Below are 18,389 nucleotides of genomic sequence, written 5' to 3'. Positions count from 1 at the left end.
GAGGCTGCCGGGAGTCTCTGGGCCAAGTCATGCCCTCTGTCAGCACTCAGGCTGTTCTCCTGTGACTTCCCACCCCTATTTCACCACACTGGCCCTTGCATCCCAACCCCTGCCACTCTGCCCCAACAGTCTCTCCTGCGAGGCCTAGTGGCCTCTACTCTCACTGACAACAGCATTTATCGAACCGTTATCGAGGAAAGGAACACTTTAACAGGCTCCTGACAGATCTTATAGTAAAGATGGGGAACTTGGGCTCAGAAGAGTTAACCAGCTCAGCCCTAGGTAGTTAAGTGGTGGAGCTGGGATATGAACCCTGCACTGAGCCCGCTTGCCTTGTGGCTTTTAGGTCCTCCCTCCGGTCCAGGGCACAGTCTGGAAGCCCTAGACGTGCCTGTGCTCCACTGGCTAAGCCCCTATTCAGGGCCAAGAAACTCTGGCACTGAGGCTGGCCTGGGGAAACTTATAGAGAAGGCAGGCTGCCCCTCTGCCCCCCACCCCACCGCCTTAGTGCTGCTGTTCCCTCCAAGCCTCTGACACTCTCCTCCCCAAGGCAGTTCAGCTGCCCCTTTGGTCAGGGAAGTCACACACAAAAAATCTGAGCTGGAGGTCCATGGCTTCCCCATTCCTGGACACCACTACCCAGGACACCCAAGAAAAGTCAGCTCCTTCGCTCCCTCAACTCCAGAAAAAGTCGATGGACCCTGCACCCCTCTCACCTTTGCATCCCTCCACCTGAGGCAGTCACAGCAAGTGGCTGCCTCACAGCAGGGAACCCTGGGAGATAACTGGACTAGGCTGTCCTCTGCTCAGAATCTCTGCTCTCTAGGCTCCCAGGGAGCCCACTGCTTCCAAAAATCAGGCAGCTGGGGACTTCCCTGGTGGTGCAGTGGTTAAGAATCTGCCTGCCAATGCAGGGGACATGGGTTCAACCCCTTGTCCGGGAAGATCCCACATGCTGCGGAGCAGCTAAGCCCGTGCGCCACAACTACTGAGCCTGCGCTCTAGAGCCCATGAGCCACAACCATTGAAGCCCTCACGCCTAGAGCCCGTGCTCTGCGACAAGAGAAGGCACCGCAATGAGAAGCCCACGCACAGCAATGAAGACCCAACGCAGCCAAAAATAAATAAATAAATAAGTAAAATAAATAAATAAACAAAAATCAGGTGGCTGGAGTGATAGAGAGCTTAAGAAAACCTCATGAGATGCAGTTGCTGGGTGAGCCCCAGGGACCCACCTCTCCCAACACCAAAGGCAGGCTTGGACTGGCCTTGTACCATTGTGATTGTCACCTCCACCTTCCCATCTCTAAAGGAGAGTTGATCCAGGATCTTGCTTCCTAGCTAACACATGGTCAGAAAGCTTTGAGACACAGCCTCATGCAGTGTTGGTGGTGAGCCTTACAGATCTCCCCAGCTTGGGCCGTGAGGGAAGGGTATCAGTATTTCCTCCATAGGCACACTCACAGCCCCTGGGCTCCCCCTTCACACTCGTGACAGGCTGAAAACAGGTTAACAAAGGAATTGTGGCTTAGCCAACTGAAAGCTGGAAGGACCAGACTCTCCCCAGTGTTAGGCAGTGTATCTGGGGCCCACCTAGTTCTGTTAAAGCTTGGTGATATATCTTCCAAAGTAGGAAGTAAACCAGGCCAGTTGGAGGTTGCCTTGGCTCTAGACAACTACTGTCTCAGAGAGGCTTCTGGGGAACCAGGTGGCTGAAGACGACAACAGCCACTTTCACTTCGGAGGTGCAGGGCTAAGGGTAGGGGAAGGAGAGAAACCAAGTGAAAGAGAGACTCTCTTGGACTTTTAAAGCATGACTTTGAGAGTTGCCACTCAGGATGCAGTCCTTGGACTAAATCTGATTCCCTTGTTAAAACAGGGCATAAAGTTTATTTACAAGTATCTGTACAGTTTGAGTGACAGGTCAGGACTTCACAGAAACAGAAAACAAAAGCATTCTTTTTGAAGGGAAGTTGCAGGCAGTAGACTTTCCCTGCACCTGTCAGAAGCAAGACAAACAGACCTATACATCATGAGCTAGGCATATGGACATTGGCCTTTTTGCTTCTCGGAAGGAAGTGAAAAATGTAGAAAGCCGTCTTAGGTGCCGCACCCTTCAATACTGAAACCACATGGTGGGGTCGGGGTGGAGCAGTGGGCTGCTGCTGTGATTCCCCAGCACAAGAAGCCTGAACCACCAAGAAGCCCAGCTGGTGGGATAAAGCCAATGCCTGGACTAGATCTCAGTTCAGAGGTCCTGCCTCAGCTGAGACTGCAGACAAGCCCTCGGCCTTGACTCCAATCACCAAGTAGCCTACTCAGGTGACAAGTTAACATTCTGTCTTCTTTGGTTGGCTTTGCTCCCTGCTGTGTTTTGGTGTCTCAGAACGCAAGTTTCATTAGCTGCATGTGGGGAGGTAGGGGCAAAATGGCTACAGTGTGATGTAGTTTTAATAAAAATTTTATTACACAGCCATAATGTAACCGACACTTCTCCAAATCCAAATGATACTAAATACAGATCTACATGGTGGATCAGAATGACTCCAGCAAATTATATGGATTCTATAATTTCATGTCTTTAAAACCAGAAAAAAAAAAAAGTCCAAGTTTGTCACTATAGAAGAGGTCCCAGCAGCTTCCAGGACTCTGCTGGAGTCCAGGCAATGTTTAACAGTCTGTGATTCCACATTTACACAATAGTCTATAAAGAGTTTCGGTCAATGGACTATTCAAGTATATATGATTTTAATGAGTCCATCACCATTCCTTTGCCCAACCAAACTGTGTCACAGCCACCACATAGCTGTGTTACAGTCATATTTATCAATTTTACAGACACAATTCTTTTTAAAAACCATCGATTGCTGCTTTTTTCTTTTTTTTAAATAAAAAAAGTATAAACTAAGTTAAAGCAACACTGAGGCTCTACTAAACCCGGAAGAGTTACCAAGTTCATTTTTATGTTTAAAAACAGCTTAACTCCATGATTTCCCATCATCCCACTTTCTTATAGAAAGTAGGGTGAAGAAATACAAAGCGGGGCTTTGAGATGCCTCTCCCTCTTGTGGGAATCAGAAGCTCTCAGCTGTTCCTTTATCTTAGTTCTTGTTTTATATAGTCAGCTGTACTTTGTTCTGAAAAGATCTGTTAAATGCCACTTTTATTTACACTTGGAGCTTTACACCTGAGAATGATTATCAAGCAGTCAGCTTATCTCTTTGCAAACATTTCATAAAGACATACATACTTCTTTGCTGGCTTCACCCTAGCTGCACAACAATATATATGCTTACCATATATATATGTATACACACACACAAAACTGCACATGCTTGTAACATTTGCAACCTAAATCTTTGTGTTCGTTCTCTCCACATTCATGTTGAATACTTTCTCTTAAAAACAGAACAAAATATTATTCTTGCTGAAATGGCAAAACAGAATCACTAAGAAGAGACAAGTACATGGGGTGGAGAACAGACACACTCTACACTCAGCCAGGAAGCTGTGGGCTATACACATGGGCTGAGCAAGACACCTGCACTGCCCTCCCTGGTACCTGGCTGTGGGCTTCCCTCCCACCTGCCAGGACACAGACGACAGGGCAGGGGCCAAACTGGGGAGATTTCTCCAAGGTGGGGGAGGTGATGGGGAAGAGGAGGTGGGGGAGGGGAAGTTACACAGCTACAGCAGTCAGGCCTGTTTAGTAAGAAGAATCACATTTAATGAGTTTCTTTCTTGCAGTTTCAGATGCTCAAGTACAGCTGAAAAAAATCTGAAACAGCTATAGACCCATGACAGACTGATACAAAGAGTACTGCATTTTTAAAAAATGATAAAAAAATCCACACACTTACAGACACATACACACATACACACTCTCTCTCAAATAGACCCCCCTCCCTCCCCACAAATGTACACTTTTTGGAAACTAAACTGGTTTTGAAAATCCTTCTTCCACAGAGATGGGAAGAAGAGAAAGATGAGGAGAGCAGAAGGAGGACTGCAGGTGCCCAGTCCCCACTTCCTCCAGAGGGTCAGGTGCCAAATGTTCAATGGTTGGGTCCAAGGCAGTCCATAGAGGAGGCTGCCCAGTGCTGCTGCTATCACCGCCAGGGGCTCCAGCAAGAATCCCAGCTCCACGGTAACACTGAATGCGTGCAGAGTGGCCAATGAATTGTGCTGGTTTTTTTTTTAAAAAAAAAAGGCAAACACAAATCTAAAGACATGGATAAAGCCCAAGAGAGCCCAGGTTCACACTGGGTGGGGCCTGGGGGGTTGGTGGGAGATGTTGCAGACAAGGGAAGTCTATACAGCAAATGGTTTATATTACAGATGACTGGCAGTTTAGAGTCTCTTCCCAGTTCTACTGCTGCTCCAGCCCAGTGAGGGCAAATCAAAGGAAAAGAGGAAAGGTGGGGCACCGTGATGGGGCATGCAGGGTCAGAAGCAGCAGGCTGGGTGCGCTCAAATAAGCCCTCGTCGTTTTTTGTAGTCTTCCAAGTTCAGAGATCTCCTTGGAGCTCCATCCTTGGCTGGCGGAGCCTTGGAGGTGATGGCCAAAGCCTTTGACTCTATGGGAAAGAAGAGGCAAATCGGCATCTGAGGTCCTTTGGTCTTGTGCTTCACTCCTTCAGGTAGCCTTCCTTACTGTCCCTGTTCCCTCTCAAAACAGACCTGCAGCCTGTCTTACTCTGGTCTCCATAAATACTGGTAAGCAGACACCCCCATTTCTTCCCTAAAATCAGGCCTCCTTGCTGGCTCAGAGCCATGGAGCCACGTGGTCCTTGCTCATCACCAATCTGCACCTTCACCTACCTGAGCTGGGAACTTGTAAATCAATCTTCACGTCGAAATCATGTACTTTGAACAAGTCTTCTGAGAGGTCACTGGCTGACTTAGAATTCAAATCTTTATCCTTTCCCTGACCCTGCAATGTGAAGAGAAAAAGTAATTACAAAGTATAAATGCAAGTGGACTTCAAGAAGCAGTGACCACTAACAGTAAAGGCTCCTGCTCGAGTTCATTAGATCTTCCTACTAAGGCCCTTTTCTGATTCCTTCTCTCAGAGGGAGGACAGGAGAGGCCACAAAGAAGTTTCTTTTCTGAGCCTAAAAGAGGAGAGGGAAGGGAAGGCTCATGTCTGTGGTGTGAGGGAGAAAGGGTGGGCTTAAGACAACAAGCCATCTCTGACCCAAGATTTTAGGAATTCCTGGAACAGTTTGGGCTCCTCAGGAAAAGGCAGAAAATGGCTTCTAAACGGGCAGTTTCTCTTGGTTTAATATTTTAGTTTTCAAAGAACTTTCACTTTTACAACTGCCTCATCCTTACACGTCAACTACCCCTTCTAATTGTCCTATGAGTTAAATAAGCAGGGTATATAATATTACCCCCACTTTACATATGAGAAAATGTGGATTAGAGGGCTAGAGGTCAGTTGCCTAAAGCCGTAGTCAAGGACTTCATTAAGTAGTGGTGTTGGGTTTAGAATTTAGGTCATCTGACCAGAATTCAGTAGTTGTTTATTACATTTGTAAATAATGAGGATGGAGAAAGGACTGCAAGTGGGACGCCACGTTCCTCCAGGTGGGGACAATCAAACCCGACCCAGGAAGTGCCTCTGGTGTCTGGACCAGCGGCCGAGCTCCAGTAATATACTTGCCTTGCTCATTTCCTTTGGAGCATCTGGTAACACTCCAGAACCGTATTTTGCGTTCAGCTGGGCCAATATGGCAGCTTGAACAGCCGGGTCTCTGGACTGAGAGACAATGCAAGTTATTTTAGAGATTGTTCAACACTCACACAGTCCTACCACCGGCTTCTGTCCCACCTACCACCACTAACATCACAGGCACCACAGTGGGCCCATCAGCAGATCAGTGGGGTTTTCCTCCACACTGCAAAAAGGGGCAATTAAAAGCTTTGAAGCCCAGCCCAGACGGGCCCTAGCTAGGCGCTTCAGCCTACACATTCCTCACCTCTGCTGCACTGGTAAACCTGCCCTGGCATAGGCGGTTAGTCCATAGGTTTCTACAAATCCATGCCAGGTTTTCACTACCTGTATGTCCTAGAGTAAGATAAAAAAAGGAAGTATCCAGACCCAAGAGTTTGAGGCAAGCAAATCCCACTAAGACAATATTATTTTTAACTTCTTTATTAATCTCCTAATGGAATTCATTTTATGTCCCAGAATCTAGGTCCTGACTAAAAACGTCCTCTCTAGGCACTCACATTAGAAACGATGGTAGGTTTACACTGTCGCCTGGTAAAAGGATCCATCTGTTGGTTTTTCATGTTGTGACTTTCAGCCTGAAACAGAGAGCATGTATTACAGAACTGTATCTCCTGCCCCCCGCCTCTCATTCATCGTAAGCTTACATATAAATAACAGTCTGCAAGGTCCTAAAAAAGGTCAAAGGCTGTCTATCGTCCTTTTCCCTTTAAGAACACCAGAGCAGATTATGGGGGCAACAACCAAAAGAAAAAGACTGGAAACTGATAAAAATGAATACGCATGGAGTAGAATCTAGGGGACGGGTAAGACAGGGTAGAAGACTGCTGCTTTTTGTTATAAATTAATAACTTATGTGCTTGTATGTGTGCCTACAGAGAAACTATGTGTGTGTTAAGTGTACACGTTACTTCAATAATTGAAAGATAAACTCAAGCAAGATACAGAAAAGATTACATATTGTTTTATTACATATTGTTTTATTAATTAAAATTATTTTCAGTGATCCAGATAAAGTTGTCTTACTCACCACAAGGGCCTTCTCAGACTCCACAATGTTCCACTCCCGGTTCCGCTGGTTGATGTAACTGTGGGGTGAGTAAGAGGCATGAGTCAGTGGGCTGTGAAAGGAGGGAGGGGACCACTGAGTCCTCACCCCGGAGATACGTGGAGCCACTGGGGCACAGTGCGTACAAGGCCACAGGCTCGCCTGTGTGGACCAAGGATCTGTAACACACCTGATCGCAGATATGTTCTTGGTCCGCTGGCGGTCCAGGGCCTCTGCTCGTTCCTCCAGCTCGTTCAGCTGGTCTTGGATTTGTTTGGCCTTGTCCTGATCCCCCAGGTCCTCAGCCATGGCCTGCACATAGAGAGACATGTGAGATTCTGGCTATGACTGGCTCTATATTAAGTGTCCCATTACTTCCAGCACAGGCAAGATACCTCACATGATGAACAAATGACAGGAGGTGTGAAAGAGTACTGAAAACAAACACCGTAGAACCCAGGCCCCACATGGCTAACTCAGCCTAACAAGGCTCACCCCACCCTGATGTGAAGAACGGAAAACCACCCACCGCAGCTGGGCTCGGCAATACCATTCGTCTGTTCAGACCCAGTGCTGATACTACCCTGGGGTCTATCTTATTACACACGAAACTAAAGTGACTAGAAAGTGAGGAAAATGGAACAAGCAAGATCAGTTTCAATTTATAGAAAGGAAAACAGCCAAAGGATGCTGCCCAGGTGCCAAGAAAGCACTGTTGCTTACCTTTGAGCTCAGCATTTTCTCCCAATCCTGCCACTACTAACTTGAAAGACGGTGAACAAGTTTGATTTCCACATCTCCTTACAGGACAGGGAGAGAGGTTCAACCACAAGTCCTCACCTTTTCCTTTAGGAGCTGTGTTTTCTTCATAGCATAGTTGGGTGGAGCTTTCCTGAATCTTTCTTTCTCTTTTACAATCTGTACCAGAGAGGAGATACCAGCAGTGAGGTATTTCTAAATTAGTTCTGTAGGCAAGATAGGTGAGCCCATTTTGGAGGTAAGCAGCTAGTTAAACGGGGGCTGCTCTTCCTATAGCAATGCCATGCCCCACAGAGAGATTGAGTTCATTCCAAGGGATGCTATGCTGCTTCCGGGGTCACGGAGATTCTTCTGGGATAGTGGGAAGAAACATGCACCAATAAACAGCAGCAGCCCAAGGACCTTGCGCTGTCAGGCTAGCCACTGTCCAAGCGAACAGAGATCAAGGAATTTTACCAAAATGTTTTGGAAAAAGAAAACTCTTAAAGGACCAAGCCTAGAAGAAGAATACAGATTCCTGAACCCTGAATACACTTCCTTAGTCTATGACTTCAAGTGAGAATGTATGGAGAAAATCTTGATGAACTATAAATAATAAGGTAGCGATATTAGTATTCCCTCTTTCTCACCCAACAGTAGCAGAGCCAAAAATGTCAAGATACAGGAAAGAAAAGAAAGGCATGATCTTCTCTAACACTGGTTCTTGATGAGCCTCCGGACTCTGGGGTACCAGGTTTCTTACCTCTTCAATGTCCTGGTCATTGAATTTATAATTAAGAGCTTCTTTAATAGATAATTCCTTCTTATTGATTTCATCTAGAGTGGGCAACTGCATGCCAGCAGAGAACATCTGGACCAAAACATGATAAAAGGTTATTTATGATAAAGGGTTTTGGAAAGAGGCTCTCTCAGTGTTTTCATCAACAACTGCTAGGGAGGTGCTGTCTGTCCACTTACCGCTTCTTTCCACTTCATGAATTCGCTTTCGGTAAACTCCTGGTTTGAGACAAACTCTAGGCGGAACACTCGCTGGTCACTGCCGTGCCTACACAAAAAAGAGCAGCTTCAGGAATGGGTATGTTGACTGCAGCGCCAGAAGAGCAACCCCACCAGACTGTACACCACCTGTCTCTGTGGGTTTCCATCCTAGCTACCCTTTAGAATCATCTAGGAATATTTACAAAACTTCTAGTGCCAAAGCACCACTCTAGATCAACTGAATCAGAATCTCTGGGAGTAGGAACCAGGCACTGAAATTGTACACACAAAAAGCCCCTCCCAGGTTGTTCTAACGGGCAGCAGGGACTAAAAATCAAAGTGAGCCCCGGAAACAAGTGGATTTGGCCAGTGCTTCAAAAGTCCATTTACAATAAAATCCATCACAGTCAACTGGCATCAAGAATATGAAATATTACATAGATATCTGAATGACAAGGAAGCTCTATCCCTAGAAAGAACACTGCCGTTCTACTGACTCCTGTGCTGGCCACGTGAGTCAGTGTCATCCTCCCAGAGACAGTCACTTTCAGCATGTCATGGCTGCTGCCCACACCAACTGGCTCTTTTCAAACAGTCCAGGAGAAATGATGGGAATGGGAGAAGGGAACAGAGAGACCAGAGAGGCCAAGTAAGGCCATGGCAGAGCCTTGTCTATGACCCACTATTTGCAGTCACCTGGCAAGCTACTTCTATTGCTTCCCATATAGGGCCTTTAGAATTTTCAGGCTCCAAGAGGATAGGGATTTGTGTGTGTCTTTTGTTCTCGCTTCTATCCTGATGCCTAGAACTGTGGCATGTAGCCAGCATTCAGTCAATATCATGCTATTGAAGCAGAAACCAAGTCCAAAAAGGTAACCTGGCTTGTGAAAGATCAAGTTAGTTAGTGATGGAGCCAGGACCAGAAGCAAGCCTCCTGACCATGCTCACCGAGGAATGCCTGCAGGATTCTGGGAGGAGGGGGTCTCGCAATCTGACATTTTCCTTCTATGTGTCCCACTGCTCCATATCCCTGACTTCCCCTATGAGAGAGATATATCCTACTTTCCCTATAGGCAAAGGCAGAATACAAGTTTCCCTCCAAGTCCCCTGCGGGGATAACACAAACAATATTACTGTAACAAGAAACATCACACTGGGAGTGAATAACAGCCGCAACAGGCAGTGCCTGTTTGCACGGGAGCAGAAGCTGCCATGGAAGCCCCTCTCCTACCGTAGCTGTAGCCCTTTGTTTGTTCTGGTGCCACCAAGCTGGTAAACTTTGGCGGTTTCCACTACACCCGTGATTTCAGCAACCTAAGTGAGGACAGAGACACCAATCACAACAGACTCTTTCAGAGCTCTCCACCCCACCCTCTGGCTCCATCTTCATGAGTGCAGATGAGTGACCCCGCACTGAGAGAAGCCCACAGCTGCCAGGTGTTCTGGGCATCTTTCTCAGGCTTAGAACTCAGACGGCCAGGCACCTGTGCCCAGAGTTAAGCAAGCGCCAGGCGAGGAGGCAGTTAGCCTGGTGGGGTGTTGGAAGCTTCCCCTCCAACTTAATTCTACCTTACTAAGGGGTGCACCTGGATTTCAGAGGTCAGTTTTATCAATCAAGTGTGAAGACCATGAGGTCTGTTTCTGTTGCCAAGGTTTTTGGGACATGACATGGCCCCTGGTCCTCACAGAAGGAGGCAAAACACCTTAAAACCAAACAACCCAGAACAAAACAAACAAACAAAAAATCAAACAGCTATGTTCTAGTCATCTAGACCACAGAAGCAGAGCTGGAACTCACAAGATAATCTCTATTAGGTTGGAGGTTTTTTTTAAAAAAATTAATTAATTTATTTTTGGCTGCATCAGGTCTTTGTTGCTGCGTGTGGTCTTTTCCTAGTTGCAGCAAGTGGGGTCTACTCTTCGTTGAGGTGCGAGGGCTTCTCATTGCGATGGCTTCTCTTTGTGTGGAGCACAGGCTTCAGTAGTTGTGGTGGTGCACAGGCTTAGTTGCTCCACAGCATGTGGGATCTTCCCGGACCAGGGCTCAAACCCATGTCCCCTCCATTGGCAGGCAGATTCTTTTTTTAAAAAAAAAAAATTAATTTTTGGCTGCATTGGGTCTTCGTTGCTGCGCATGGGCTCTTCTCTAGTTGCGGAGAGCAGGGGCTACTCTTCGTTGTGGTGCGCAGGCTTCTCACTGCGGTGGCTTCTCTTGTAGTGGAGCACAGGCTCTAGGCGCACGGGCTCAGTAGTTGTGGCTCACAGGCTCAGTAGTTGTGGCTTGCAGGCTCTAGAGTGCAAGGTCAGTAGTTGCGGCGCACGGGCTTAGTTGCTCCATGGCATACGGAATCTTCCCGGACCAGGGCTCGAACCCGCGTCCCCCATGCTGGCAGGCGGATTCTTAACCACTGTGCCACCAGGGAAGTCCCTGTTCATCATTTTTCAAACCTCAATATAACTCCTTGTTCCAGAAGTCACTTAGTATGTAACATGGAAATTTTTCATTTATTTATTTTTCAAATGAACAAATCTTCCAGCTTACATAACTCTTGAAAAATACTTCGTTAAGTGTCTGCCTTCTCACATCTACATGAAAGGAGGATAGAGAAAATTGTTCTAAATCTAAACCCTTGGGCTCCAAGTACTCCTCCTGGCAGCAGGTCACAATAGATCTCTGGTTGGCTCAGACTGTCACTGCTCTAAGGGCATCTCAATTGGAGTCTATTTTCCCATCAAATGGGAAAAGTGACAGATTTGTTCAGTAGTTCCTACTCCTAGCTAAGAATCATTATATTTAAAACATAAAACATGGACAATTGTCCAAGGAAAGAAATACTAACCCGGTAAACTGGTTTGCTGTTGTGGTTTCCAATGCCAATCCGTACAAAACATCCTGTGACAGTTTTAGCAAAGAAGGGCATGTGACACCAACGTTCCAGCTTATGCCGTGATAATCGAACCCGATTCAGTTCCTCTGGTAAGGAGACCGGTTGTGATTTTGGAGGGATCTCTTCTTTCCTGTGAGGAACAAAGGACACTGGGAAAAATGTGCATCATAAAAACAGATCAAGGTAAATAAATAATACCAACTTCTTAAAACTTAACTGAAGTATGTGTGATTTCATACAGTAGGAGAAATAAATGAAGCAACAGGAAAGTGGGACTAGAATCCTATTCCTAACCAGTAGTGTGAACTGTCTCAAATGAGGCTGCCATCCCAGATAACCTATCAGACTAGGAAAACTAATGGAAGCTCCTGGCCAATCTGAGGGTGACATGAAGGCAGCTCCTACCCGCCTGGCCATGATAAAATGTGCAGGGGTACAGGCTAAGAGCCAACAGCAGAAGTATATGTTTGGGCTGGTGTGCTGGGGAACCCAGCTCGGCAATTCAGGGTATGGAACCAAACCAAAGTTCGTCACCCGAACAGGGGAAATTTGGAAACTACACTAAGCCTTTCCCCAAAGAACCACCTATCCTGACTACTAGACCAAAATGTACACAGCTTACTCCTCTTCTTCATCAGATGACGATGTTCGGGATGAGCGGTCTGACTTTTCACTGGACTTGTCATCTTCCTCCTCCTCCTCATCGTCAGAGTACACCTCACTGGTTTTTAATGGCTGTTTCTTGGCGAGGAGCTCAGCTTAAAAAAAGAGGAAATGTTTACCTAGATTCTCTCAATAAGAAGCTGAAACATCTTTCATCCCTGAAAAAGAACTGGAACATGGAAAAGGACTCAATAGACAGCTCCATCCTCTCTGGCCTGGTTTGTGATTACTTGTGTTAACAGGTACGTTAACCAGAAAGTTTAAGTCACACCGAATGTCAAGCCGCGGTAGACAAAAAAAAAAAAGGGCTGGAAGACTGTCACTAAGTGGGCAAAAAGGGTCACCAACTCTGACAGCTGTCTTTTATATCTCTCAAGGCACTTGAAGATTGGCAGGAAAATTGGGGATAAACTTAAGATGTCTTCAGAGAGTCTTTCAGGAAAAACTTACTTTGAGTTTACAGTACTATTTGTAATAGCAGGAGACTGAAAACAACCCAAATGTCCACAAAGGGGAGTGGCTGAATCACCTCTAGCACATCCACCCAATGAACTACGCTGCAGCTGTAAAAAAAGGAAAGAGCCGAGCCTTACACTGCATCCTGAGTCAGAAAATGTTTTAAATGAACACATAAATATTTTTAGGATAGGCATTATATGGTCACTGTATCAACTACTCAACTTTGCTACTGTAGACAGAAAGTAGTCACAATTATGAAAAAATGGGCATCATTGTATTCCACTAAAATTATTTACAAAAACAGGTAATCTACTAACCATTGCTTAACATAAAAACTAAGGAGTTATCTTTAGAATATATGGTTAAGTGAAAAAAGCAAGGCAGAGAGAAGTGTGTATAATGCACTAACATTAATCTAAGATGGAGGGTGAATCTGTGTCCTTTTGTTTAAAAAATAAAAAGGAAGGATATAAAAAAATTTTTTTAAGTGGTCATCTACTATGGGAGGGAGGCAAGGGGTGAAAGAGAAGGCTATAGATGCTAAATTTCTCGGAATATACCTTGCTTATTAGATTTGACTTTGGAACCTTGCATCGTGTATAATCATAGAACAGAACAATAAGTCATCTCTACAGATCACAAGCAAAATAAAACAAAGTACTCATTTGATGGCACAACCACACAAAAAACAACTATAACAAGTGTTTTGTGTTGGTTTTTTTTTTGACTGTGGGGCTTGTAAGATCTCATTCCCCTGGTCAGGGATTGAACCCAGGCCACGGCAGTTAAAGCGCTGAATCCTAACCACTAGACAACCAGGGAACTCCCAACAAGTGACTTTAAAACATAGTCATTCAAAAGACAGACATACAGACCAATGAAATAGAGAGCCCAGAAATAAACCCTTGCATATATGGTCAGAAGATTCCCAACAAGGGTGTCAAGGCCAATCAATAGGGAAATGACAGTCATTTCAAAAACTTGTGCTGGGGTGGGAGGATTTCCCTTGTGGCGCAGTGGTTAAGAATCTGCCTGCCAATGCAGGGGACATGGGTTCAATCCCTGGTCCGGGAAGATCCCACATACCGTGGAGCAACAAAGCCCGTGCGCCACAACTACTGAGCCTGTGCTCTAGAGCCTGTGAGCCACAACTACTGAGCCTGCGTGCCACAACTACTAAAGCCCACGCACCTAGAGCCCGTGCTCCGCAACAAGAGAAGCCACCGCGATGAGAAGTCCACGCACTGCAATGAAGAGTAGCCCCCGCTTGCCACAACTAGAGAAAGCCCGCACACAGCAACAAAGACCCAGTGCAGCCAAAAATAAATAAATTTATAAAAAACAAAAGAAAAACAAAAAACAAACTTGTGCTGTGGTACTTCCCTGGTGGTCCAGTGCTATGACTCTGTGCTCCCAATGGAGGGGCCCCGGGTTTGATCCCTGGTCAGGGAACTATACCCCACATGCCTCAACTAAGAAGCCTGCATGCCGCAACTAAAGATCTCTCATGCTGCAACGAAGATACTGCACATGGCAACGAAGATCCTGTGTGCCGCAACTAAGACTCAATGCGGCCAAATAAATAAATAAATATTAAAAAAGAAAACAAAACAAAAAAACCGAAAACAAACTTGTGCTGGGAAAACTGGATATCCCACATGCCAAAAAAAAAAAAAAAAAAAAGTGGACTCTAACCTTACACCGTATACAAAAATTAACTCAAATGGACCAAAGATCATTTTTTTTGTTTTCTTTTGGTTGCGCCGGGTCTTAGTTGTGGCACATGGGATCTTCGTTGCCACGTGCAGGATCTTCGTTGCGGCATACGGGATCTAGTTCCCTGACCAGGGATCAAATCCGGGTTCCCAACACTGGCAGCATGGAGTCTTAACTACTGAACCACCAGGGAAGTCCCTGGATCAAAGACCTAAATTTAAGAGCTAAAACTATCAAACTCTTCAAAGGAAACAGGGGAAAGCTTTATGACACTGGATTTAGCAATGATTTATTGGATGTGACACCAAAAGTACAGGCAACAAAAGAAAAAAAAGTGAAGGCAAACAGTACTTCACCAAAATTAACTTATGCATCAAATGACACTATTAAAGAGTGAACGGACAACCTATGGGAGAATGGGAGAAAATATCTGTAAATCGTGTCTCTGATAAAGAATTAATATTCAAAATAATTTTAAAAGTCTTACAACTCAACAAGAACCAAAGAACTTGATTAAAACATGGGCAAAGGACTTGACTAGACATTTCATCAAAGAAGATATCCAAATGGCCAATAAGCATACAAAAAGATACTCAACATCACCAGTCATTAGGAAAACGCAAATCAAAACCACAACAAGATACCACTTCATGCTCACTAAAATGGTTATAATCATAAAGACAATGACAAGTGTTAGTGAGGATGTGGAAAGAGTGGAACCCTCATAAGTTGCTGCTGAGAATGCAAAATGGTTAAGCCTCTTGGAAAACAGCCTGGCAGTTTCTCAAAAGGTCAAACACAGGGCTTCCCTGGTGGCGCAGTGGTTGAGAGTCCGCCTGCCGATGCAGGGGACACGGGTTCGTGCCCCGGTCCTGGAAGATCCCACATGCCGCGGAGCGGCTAGGCTTGTGGCCGCTGAGCCTGCGCGTCCGGAGCCTGTACTCCGCAACGGGAGAGGCCACAACAGTGAGAGGCCCGCGTACCGCAAAAAAAAAAAAAAGTCAAACACAGAGTTACCATATGCTTTAACAATTCCACTATAAATGCTCAGAGCAGCATTATTCATAATAGTCACAAAGTGGAAACAACCCAGTGTCCCTCAAAAGGTGAACGGATAAATGTGTATATCCATACAATGGAATATTATTCAGACATAAAAGAAGTATTGTTACGTGCTACAACATGGATGAACCTAGAAAGCATGCTACGTGAAAGAAGCCAGACACAAGAGATCATATATTGTATGAGTCCATTTATATGAAATGCCCAGAATAGGCAAGTCTATAGTGACAGAAAGTAGACCAGTGGTTGCCTAGGGCTGGGAGATAACAGGTCCGTAGAGGGGGGTGACAGTTAAGGGATATAGGGTTTCTTTCTGGGGTAATGAAACATCTTAAAACTCATTGAGTTTTACCACACAGCTGTGAATATACTACAAGCCATTGCCTTGTATACTTTAAATGAGTAAACAGTATGGTACCTTAATTATACCTTAAGAAAGTTGCTATAAATCAAAACAAAACAAAAAAACTTGGTATCCTGGTTTTGAAATGGACATACCAGTATGAGGCTCAAAATAAATTCTTAAAAAAAAAAAAAATCCTAGCTGTGGACACTGAAAAGACTTAGAAATAATAACCAACCCAGTTGCACTCCTGCGTCTAGACTATGGTGTCTAAATACAATTTCTCATGAGAAAAAAAACCCCACCCAAAACCAAAAAAAACCCAGGGCTCCTTAGAGAAATGTCTGATTCCAAATCCAGAAAGCAAGAAAGCTATTAAAGACTACTGGGGTTTCACATCAAAAGGACTCAGGCTACAAAAAAAAAAAAAAAACAAAAAAAAAGGACACAGGCTACAACTGCTTGAAGATAAGACAATTTGAGTCTCAACAATAATAATAATAATTGCAATGGAGTAAAAACATAAAGTATGGGGTCTTCCCTGGTGGCGCAATGGTTAAGAATCTGCCTGCCAATGCAGGGGACACGGGTTCAAGCCCTGGTCTGGGAAGATCCCACATGCTGAGGAGCAACTAAGCCCGTGCACCACAACTACTGAGCCTGCAAGCCACAACTACTGAGCCCGTGCACCTAGAGCCCATGCTCCGCAACAGGAGAAGCCACCGCAATGAGAAGCCCGTGCACTGCAACGAAGAGTAGCTCCTGCTCACAACTAGAGAAAGCCCGCATGCAGCAAAGAAGACCCAATGCAGCCAAAAAATAAATAAATAAATTTATAAAAATAAATAAATTTATATTAAAAAACCCATAAAGTATGTTAAAATCCATGAGTTCACAGGGATATTCAAAATAAACAAATTTCACTGGTTATCTTTGGAGTTTGCCAAGGAACTATCTCATTCTTTTGAAAACTAGTAAATAAAAGGGGGAAAAAAAGGCAAGAATTTACTCTGCCTTTCCTATACAAAATGTCCCTGGTAGTAACTGAATAGCTGATGAGAAGTTTCTCTTTCCAGAAGCATACCAGATAATAAATGAAGAAAGAACGATACATTAGAATATCACCATTTTGTGGCTTAAAGACTTAAATATAAGACATGACACCATAAAACTCCTAGAAGAGAACACAGGCAAAACATTCTCTGACATAAATCGTACCAATGTTTTCTTAGGTCAGTATCCCAAAGCAATAGAAATAAAAGTAGGGACTTCCCTGGTGGTCCAGTAGTTAAAAATCCACCTTCCAGTGCAGGGTATGTGGGTTTGATCCCTGGTCAGGGAACGAAGATCCCACATGCCACCAGGCAACTAAGTCCGCATGCTGCAACTACTGAGCCTACATGCCACAGCTAGAGAGCCTGTGTGTTGCAACTACAGAGCCCACGCGCCACAACCAGAGAGAAGCCCACACGCCACAATGAAAGATCCTGCATGCCACAACTAAGACCTGATGCAGCCAAAAATAAATAAATAAATAATTTTTTAAAAGGGAAGAAATAAAAGCAAAAATAAACACATGGGACCTAATCAGACTTATAAGCTTTTGCACAGCCAAGGAAACCATAAATAAAATGAAAAGACAACCTACAGACTGGGAGAAAATATTTGTTACTATTTTTTAGGTATAGTAATGGCACTGTAGTTACATTTAAAATAGGAGTCCTTATCTTTTAGAGACACATACTGAAATATTTATGGTTGAAATATGATGATGCTGGGATTTACTTCAAAATAACCCAAAGGAAGAGGGCAGTATAGATTTAATAAGATTGGCTATGAGTTGACTGCTGAAGTTGGAGGATGGGTTCATGGAGTTTCATTACACTATTCTCTGTATGTGTTTGGAACTGCCTATACTAGAGAGCTAAAAAGGGGGAAAAATAAAAATTGGCATCAGGAAGTTAAATCATATGATCAAAGACACAAAGTAGCCATCACATTTTCCCCACCTACCTGTTCTGTTCTTCCGTTTTTCTCGCTCTGCTTTTAGCTCCTCCATGGCTTGAGATTTCTTATCTAGTTTCTCATCCCGTTTGGAACGTCGTTCCTTGTTATGGGATGTTACCTGGGAAGGGAAAAATATGTAGGATGGCTCTTTTTACCAACAGCTGATGATAATATTCTCTATACCTAAAAATCATTTAGTTCTCCAATGTGAATCTATATTGGTTGCAGAAATTGAAATTTGCTTAAGAGGAGAGAGCATCCTCTTGTGGACAAAGAGGATAGAGCAGTAAAGTCAGTCCTTGTCTTACCTGCCTAATAAACAGAAAGCCTAAGAAGTATAAGATAAACACTTTCTGGAAGGACTCCCTAGATCACAGCTAATATATGTTAATACTGTCAACAAAGCTTTTTGTGATAAATGCAGAGATGACTAATTTTCCCAGCTACATTTATTACCAAGTCCAGGATGACATACACCTGAGTAAACATCATAACCGATTCAGCTACCCAGGACAGGAAGTTTACAAACTTTCCCTTAAGGAGTGCTCACACACCAATGAGCTGCTTTTTACATGCAGACTTGAGTAGAATTCCCATGGAGTTAAACAGCACAGCTAATGGTGAAATGATATGTCCAGAGATTAATGAAACCTATAAGATGAAGATAGTACATAAACAGTCTTGCACTAACTGACCTAGGCTGATTAATATAAACCCATCTTTTATATAAAC

General features: G+C 44.4%; 1 protein-coding gene across 1 annotated transcript in view; it reads right to left on the bottom strand.

The window, feature by feature from the left end:
• Positions 1 to 4,248: 4,248 nt before the first annotated feature.
• Positions 4,249 to 18,389, bottom strand: part of RTF1 (RTF1 homolog, Paf1/RNA polymerase II complex component) — a gene marked incomplete at its 5' end in the record, with an annotated part of 47,286 nt that continues 33,145 nt past the window's right edge. Inside the window, 13 exons of the mRNA XM_082846200.1 lie at positions 4,249 to 4,577; positions 4,822 to 4,933; positions 5,666 to 5,761; positions 6,235 to 6,312; positions 6,765 to 6,822; positions 6,973 to 7,094; positions 7,623 to 7,700; positions 8,284 to 8,391; positions 8,499 to 8,586; positions 9,751 to 9,833; positions 11,360 to 11,537; positions 12,030 to 12,165; positions 17,664 to 17,775. Of these exons, the coding sequence (XP_082702326.1) occupies positions 4,471 to 4,577; positions 4,822 to 4,933; positions 5,666 to 5,761; positions 6,235 to 6,312; positions 6,765 to 6,822; positions 6,973 to 7,094; positions 7,623 to 7,700; positions 8,284 to 8,391; positions 8,499 to 8,586; positions 9,751 to 9,833; positions 11,360 to 11,537; positions 12,030 to 12,165; positions 17,664 to 17,775 (1,356 nt within the window). The 3' untranslated portion in view covers positions 4,249 to 4,470. The remainder of the gene's footprint in view (positions 4,578 to 4,821; positions 4,934 to 5,665; positions 5,762 to 6,234; positions 6,313 to 6,764; positions 6,823 to 6,972; positions 7,095 to 7,622; positions 7,701 to 8,283; positions 8,392 to 8,498; positions 8,587 to 9,750; positions 9,834 to 11,359; positions 11,538 to 12,029; positions 12,166 to 17,663; positions 17,776 to 18,389) is intronic.

Source organism: Leucopleurus acutus (genome assembly GCF_964270905.1).
Source record: "Leucopleurus acutus genome assembly, chromosome: 1".
Lineage (NCBI taxonomy): Eukaryota > Metazoa > Chordata > Mammalia > Artiodactyla > Delphinidae > Leucopleurus > Leucopleurus acutus.
Note: the sequence above shows the minus strand (reverse complement) of the source record. Positions and strands in the feature narration are given on the sequence as shown.